This window comes from Orycteropus afer, unplaced genomic scaffold (assembly GCF_000298275.1).
Source record: "Orycteropus afer afer isolate SDZICR_OR568_19922 unplaced genomic scaffold, OryAfe1.0 scaffold00354, whole genome shotgun sequence".
NCBI lineage: Eukaryota > Metazoa > Chordata > Mammalia > Tubulidentata > Orycteropodidae > Orycteropus > Orycteropus afer.
Window position 1 is genome coordinate 2623614 of NW_006921941.1, and position 7544 is coordinate 2631157.

At 40.3% G+C, this 7544-nt stretch overlaps 1 protein-coding gene across 1 annotated transcript in view; it reads right to left on the bottom strand.

Moving 5' to 3' along the window:
* The window catches only part of SLC4A5 (solute carrier family 4 member 5), a 128597-nt gene that overhangs the window by 73255 nt on the left and 47798 nt on the right, over positions 1 to 7544 (bottom strand). The window contains exons 6-7 of the mRNA XM_007952627.1: positions 3296 to 3391; positions 1960 to 2015 (exon numbers count right to left, since the gene is read on the bottom strand). Of these exons, the coding sequence (XP_007950818.1) occupies positions 1960 to 2015; positions 3296 to 3391 (152 nt within the window). The remainder of the gene's footprint in view (positions 1 to 1959; positions 2016 to 3295; positions 3392 to 7544) is intronic.

The window sequence follows — 7544 nt, forward strand, 5'->3', positions numbered from 1 at the left end:
AGTACAATCAAGTGCTCGGGAATTCCCATTCTTCTCAATGTTATCCATAATTTGTCATGATCCACACAATCAAATGCCTTTGCATAGTCACCACTTTAGGAGATAGCATATGATCAAGGACCAATGGTGTTGAAGGAAGAAGTCCAAACTTATTGAAGAAATTGGCAAAAACAAGACTCCAGGAATTGACAGAATACCCGTTAAGATGTTTCAACAAATGGATACAGTGCTGGAGGCACTTATTTATGCCAAGAAAAGAGGAAGACAGCTATCTGGCCAACTGACTGGAAGAGATTGATATTTGTGCCCACTCTAAAGAAAGGTAACCCAACAGAATGTGGAGATTATCTAACAATGTCATTAATATCACATGCAAGTAAAATTTTGCTGAAGATAATTCAAAAACAGTTGCAGCAGTGCATTGACAGGGAACTACCAGAAATTCAAATGGATTCAGAATAGATCACAGAACAAGGAATATTGTTGCTGATGTCAGATGGATCTTGGCTGAAAGCAAAGAATACCAGTGTTTTATTATCTCTGTGTTTTATTGAATATGCAAAGGCATTTGACTGTGTGGATCATAAGAAATTACGGATATACTGTGAAGAATGGGAATTCCAGAACACTCAGTTTTGCTCACCAGGAACCTGTACATAGACCAAGAGGCTGTCATATGAACAGAACAAGGGGATACTGCATGGCTTAAAATCAGGAAGGGAGTGTGTCAGCGTTATATTCTTTCACCTTACTTGTTCAATCTGTATGCTGAGCAAATAATCTGAGAAACTGGACTATAAACACAGCATCAGGATTGGGGGAAGACTCATTAACAATCTGCAATATGCAGATGGCACAACCTTGCTTGCTGAAAGTGAAGAGGACTTGAAGCACTTACTGATAAAGACTAAAGACTATGCTTTCAGTATGGATTACACCTCAAAATAAAGAAAACAAAAATCTTCACAAGTGGACCAATTAGCAACATCACAATCAATGGAGAAAAGACTGAAGTTGTCAGGGATTTCATTTTACTTAGATCCATAATCAATGCCCATAGAAGCAGCAATCAAGAAATAAGACATTATACTGCCCTGGGCAAATCTGCTAAAAGGAACCTTTATATAAACTGTTAAAGAAAAAACATGCCACTTTGAAGACTAAGGTGCACTTAAGTTACGATATTTTCAATCTCCTCAAAGGCATGTGAAAGCTGGACAATGACTACAGAAAAAATTAATGCCTTTGAATTGTGATATTGGCGAAGAATACTGAAAATACCATGGCCTGTCCTGGAAGAAGTGTGGCTAGGATGCTCCTTAGAAGAGAGAATGGCCAGACTTCATCTCACCTACTTTGGTCATGTTGCCAGAAGTGACCACTCCCTGGAGAAGGATATTAAGCTTGTAAAGTAGACGATCAGCAAAGGAGGGGAAGACACTGAACAAGATGGATTGTTGATATAGTGTCTGCAACCATGGCCTCAAGCAGAGCGAAGATTGGGAGGATGACACCGGACTGGGGGTTATTTCTTTCTGTTGTACATAGGGTGGCTATGAGTTGGAGCTGACTCAATGGCATCTAACAACAACAACATTTTTCCCACAGGGAGGTCCCACTGTCTTCCTTCTGCCCCCTAAATCTCCAGCCAGTCTTTAAATGTGCTCTCGGGTCATGGGGAGTGGTGGTGAACCTATGTAAGCTTCCAACAAATTCCAAGCTTAGTGACAATGGCTCCTTATCTGATCATGATTCTTTGTGCACTGTTCTCTCCAGGGCCTGACAGGTTGGGCTGCATTCCCAAGGCAACCCAGACCCCAATGGGTTCCCTCCTGGGACACCTGCTCCTTCGTGGGAGTGGAGTTCTGCCAGTAGGGGCTCCCTGCCTTTGAAAGCAAAGGCTCCTTCCCAGCCCCAACCCTGACCATCCAGTGCAGCCCAGTGCAGGGGTTTTATTACTTGGTCTGTGTTTGGTGTCCGAGAAATGTCATTCATGCTTCTGCTCTGGGTGTGACCTAGGAAACAAGGGAAAGAAGGCCCATCAGGGGAATCCAGGCTCTCATAGGGTCTTTTCTCTTGGCCTCTACATAGGCCTCTCCCATCTTCCTGACCAAAGCAAGCTACCCTCCCCCTGAACCTGCAGCCCCTTTGAGCTACCATCCTCTCCTTTCCTGCCCTTCAATGCCAACTTTCCTGACAGATGGGCCAGACTCCAGTTTATACTTCTTTCTCCTCACTCCCCAGTCTGCTGTAGTCTGCTGTTCTGCTCTCCTCCTCTGCCCAGTTTTCATGTCTCCTCCTCCCTGAACCTTCCTGGGTGGGGTCTGTGGGCTGGGCCACTGCAGTGAGGGGTACCTAGACTATAGCCCATTCCACTCAGCTGTAATTACTTATTCCCATGAAAAGAGAGACCGCCTGTTTTCTGCATTCGCAGCATTGAGCAGTGCTGGGCAGAGAGGCGACTTCAGAAACCATGAATAACAGCATGGAAGGCTCTTCCCAGACCCATGTTATGTTGCCACCTCCTGACTGTGGCTACCTAGATCTCCTACTTTGAAAAACCAAGGATAGGGAAGACCACATGATCCAGGTCATTAGGGCAAACCATGCGACCATGGGGTGGTGTCTGTCAGCATTTCATCTTAATGGTGATGGAGACTGCCATGATGCCCTGGAAGGGCTTCTATCTCTTGGGAGAAAGGACCTATCCTGCTTTTAATTCCATTTCTAAGAAGGCTTTTCACCAAAAATGAGAAAACTGATCTGTTTAATGGAAACAAAGGTATTGACTAAGATAAAAATGCCTAGAACATAGAATTGGGTATCGATTATACCAGGACTTGATTTAGAGTTGCATTTCTCACAGTCATTATTTAGAAGATTACGGTAGTAAATCTGGTCTTGAGGGCAGTTCAATTTCTGGGTGAAAGTTTGATTTCTCCTGATGCACATCCTGAAAATTTTAGACAAATTCTGGGCCTTATCTCCTTGACCACATCCATAAAAATATCTATATTTTTCCTGCTGCCACAGCCAGAAAGAGGTTGTCAGAACAAAGATACCCTTGCATAGACTCTGTCACTTGAAGCAGAGACCCTCATGCAGACTCCATCACTTAGAAAAGAGATGCCCTCACACAGGCTTCATCACTCGTGACTGATACACACTCACATAGACTGTCACTAACACGGATGACATACACAGACTCTGTCACTCAGGACAGAGACACACACATACTGCCCCACTTGGGGCAGATGACACCCTCATGCAGACGTAGGGGAGAGGGTATACTCACACAGACGTCCGTAGTTTGCACTTTCTCGTATCCTCAGGTCCTCGGTGGAACGGTGCAGACTTGTGCCAGCTGTGGGACTGCGGGCAGGGCTTCGATCTGGAAGGAGAAACAGAAAATACTTGTCTTGGGCATTTTTGCTGGTGTAGCACATCCTCTCTGGTCAGTCAGTTTAAGTTTATAATCATTTGAACTAAAGCTGGACTGGAAGGCACAACTCTTCCCTTTCCAGGAAGAAAAGGATTTTTTAATGCCTGCTTTGAGAAGTATGGTCTTTTAACCCTTTAAGACCAAATTATTTTCTGCTTTGATTTTTTTTTTTTGGTTGAAACCATGTGCTTTCAGTAATGAAAGGCATTTTGAAAGAAATAAAAAACCACTTTTTTTTTCAGTAATATGGATTTTTGGTACAATTAATGGGACTCGTATATCCTGAGGGGGTCTCCGGTGCTGATGCTGGTGGAATGAGATCCGTTTCTTCAGTTTCATGCAGTTGTACAAAACCCCACCAGATGGCAGCATGTACAAAAGTGGGATAGCAATTTCCCACTAAACTCCAAAGGTGGAATGTGTAGCTGGGCACTATCTGTTCCACGGGTCATGAAAGTTTTAAAAACTATATGAGATTAAAGTGACAACAGCAACTTGAAAGATTAGGTAGGAACCTTACAGGGCAGTAAGTTTACGTTAACGGGAAAAGAACAACTCAGAAAAGGACGGTGAGGAGGGTTGCAAAACTGGAAAATATTATCACTGTCATTGAATTGTAAGTGTAGAAATGGTTGAATTGTTGTATGTTTTGCTATGTATATTTTCAACATCAACCACAAAATAAAAGTGTTTTTTTTTTAAAGTAAATAAAGATTCTTAAAAAAAAAAAAGAAAGAAAGAAAGAAAGAAGGTTTGTCTTTTTTATTGGAAAGCAAGCTAATGCAGGCATACCTCAGAAATATTGCAGGTTCAGTTCCAGACCATTGTGATAAAGAGAATAATGCAATAAAGCAAATCACATGAATTTTTTGGTTTCCTAGTGCATGTAAGTTATGCTTGTACTGTAGTCTATTAAGTGTGCAGTGATATCCTGAAAAAGTTTGCAATATTATGAAAATTACCAAAATGTGACACAGAGACATGAAATGAGCACATGTTGTTGGAAAAATGGTGCCTATAGATTTGGTTGATACAGGTTTGCTACAAACTGTTAATTTGTAAAAAAAACAAAGAACAAAAAAACCACAGTATGTGAAGCCCAATGAAGAGAAGAGGAAAAAAATGAGGTATGCCTGTAGTCTGAACAAGATTACAGGGAAAATGTTTGTACTGTTGAAAGTGAGATAGACACATAATTGATTAAGTAGGCAGCAGGGTGCAGTAGACTGCCTGGGTCATCCTTCCTTCTACCACTTATTGGCTGTGTGATCTTAGGTAAGTTACTGAACCTTTCTGTGCCTCACGCTCATAAAATGGGCAAGATGGTAGCAGTACCTAACTCACAGGATTAGTGAGAAGATGAAGTGTGTTGCATATATACAGGACCCAGAACAGTGCCTGGCATGTAGGAAATGTTTTCTGTTTAAATGTCTACCTTCTGGTATTGTGATGCGTTAAACACTTCCCATTTTTAAACAGTTCATTTACTGTTTAAAGACACTCTTCAAGGTTCTTTACTTAGCAATTTTATCACTTTATTTTGGTTACTGTGTTTATTGGACAGGTTCAGCTAGTGTCCCTGGGCATCAGTGAGATACCGAGTGTGGAGGGTTAGTGTTGAGATGTGTATGTGGAATAATCTATTACTTAATGACCCAAGGCACTGCTAATCAGAATATGAAAGCCTTGGCACCCTTGACTCAGTCCCTTTGACCATTGTGATATGTGCCATTTTCTTTTCTCCAAGCTATATATATATAATTTTTGCAGTGCTTCCTCCCCTCCTCTCCCGCCCCTGGAAACCAACAAAGAAAGTTTCCTTCCATATATAAACTTTTCCTTGACTTTTAACAATAATGAACTAATGCAAATATTTGTCCTTCTGTGATTGACTTATTTCCCTCATGATAATGTCCTCCAAGTTCATCTACATTATGTGGTGTTTTGCAGATTCTATACTATTCTTTAGTGGTGCAGAGTATTCCATTTTGTGTATGTACCATAGTTTGGTTATACATCCTTCTGTTGATGGGCACCTAAGTTGTTTCCATCTTTTTGCTATTGTCAATAGTGCTGCGATGAACATGGGTGTGCATGTATCTGTGTGTGCTCTGGCTCTCACTTCTTTAGGATATATACCTAGTACTGGGATTTCTGGATCAAATGGTATTTCTAATTCCAACCTTTTAAGGATTCCCCACACTGCTTTCCACAGTGGTTGTATCATCTGACAGTCACACCAGCGGTGTATGAGAGTTCCAATCTCTCCATATCCTCACCAGCACTTATTATTTTCTGTCTTGTTGATCTTTGCTACTAGTGCTAGGGCAAGATGGCATCTCATTGTTTTGATTTGCATGTCTCTAATGGCTAATGATTGTGAACATTTCTTCCTGATCATTTGGCTTCCTGAATAACCTTTGGTGAAGTGTCTATACATGTTTTCTACTCATTTTAAAATTGGGTGATTTGTCTTTTTGTTGTTGAGGTGTTGAAGTTTTCTATAAATTTTAGAGATAAGTCCCTTGTCAGATATGTCATTGCCAAATATTTTTTCCCAATCTGTAGGTTCTCTTTCTACTCTTTTGGAGAAGCCTTTTGAAGCACATAAAAATTTAATTTTTAGAAGATCCCAATCATCCAGCTTATCTTCTGTTGTTTGTGCATTTTGGGTTATACTTGATAGTTCTATTTTATGGCATAAATTAGGGCCCCTAAATTTTCCCCTAGTTTTTCCTTGAGGAGCTTTATAGTTTTAGGTTTCACATTTAACTCTTTTATCCATCTAGAGTTAGTTTTTGTGTATGGTGTGAGGTGCAGATCTTGTTTCATTATTCTGCAAATGGATATCTGGTTTTGCCAGCACCATTTGTTAAACAGACCATCTCTTCCCCATTTAATGGATTTCAGCCCTTTGTCAAAGATCAGCTGACCATAGGTCGACAGATCTATTTATGGATTCTCAATTCTGTTCCACTGGTGTCTGTCATTGTACCAATACCAGGCAGTTTTGACTACTGGGGCTGATAGTAGGTTTTGAGATCCCACAATGTGAGATCTCCTACTTTGTTCTTCTTCTTTAGTAGTGCTTTGCTTATCTCTTTCCTTTCCATTTAAAATTAGTGGCTGGTTTTTTCATATCCTTGAAGAATGTTGATAGGATCTGGATTGGGATTGAATTGAATGTATAGATTGCTTTGGGTAGTACTGACATTTTGTCAATGTCTAATCTTCCTATCCATGAGCATGGTATGTTCTTTCATTTATGTAGATCTCTTATGGTTTCATGGAGTAGTGATTTGCAGTTTTCTTTGTACAGGTCTTTTGTGTCCCTGATAAGATTTATTCCCAAGTATTTTATTTTTTTGGTAGCTGTTATAAATGGTGTTGATTTCCTTTTCAGCAATCTCTTTGCTGATGTAGAGGAATCCAACTGATTTTTGTATGTTGATCTTGTATCCCGCCACTATGCTAAATCTCTCAATTAGTTCTAGTAGGTTTTTTTTTTTTTTTTCTGAGTCTCTTGGATTTTCTATTTATAGGATCATATCATCAGCAGATAGGGATAGTTAGATGTCTATAACATCAAGTTGGTGAATTGTACTGTTTAGTTTCTCTGCATCTTTGTTGAGTTTCTTTCCAGTTGTTCTATCTTTCATTGAAAGTGGTGTATTAAAGTCTCCTATGACTGTGAAAGGAGCTCTGGTGGTGTAGTGAATAAGGCACTTGACTGCTACCCAGAAGGTCAGTGGTTCAAACCTACCAGCTGCTCCATGGAAGGAAGATGGGGTTATCTACTTCCATAAAGATTTACAGCCTCAGAAACCCAATGGAGGTCACTAGGAGTTGGAAATGAGTCAATGGCAGTGAGTTTTTTTTTTTGTTTGTTTGTTTGTTTGTTTGTTTACTACGACTTTGGAGTCATTTATTTGTCTTTTCAATTCTATTAAAGTTTGATTTATGTATTTTGCAGCTCTTTCATTGGGTACATAGATACTTATTATGGTTATGTGTAGCATAGTGCCTAAGGCACTTGACTGCTAATCAGAAGAATCAAACCCACCAGCCACTCCTTGGAAGGAAGGTTGGGCAATCCTACTTC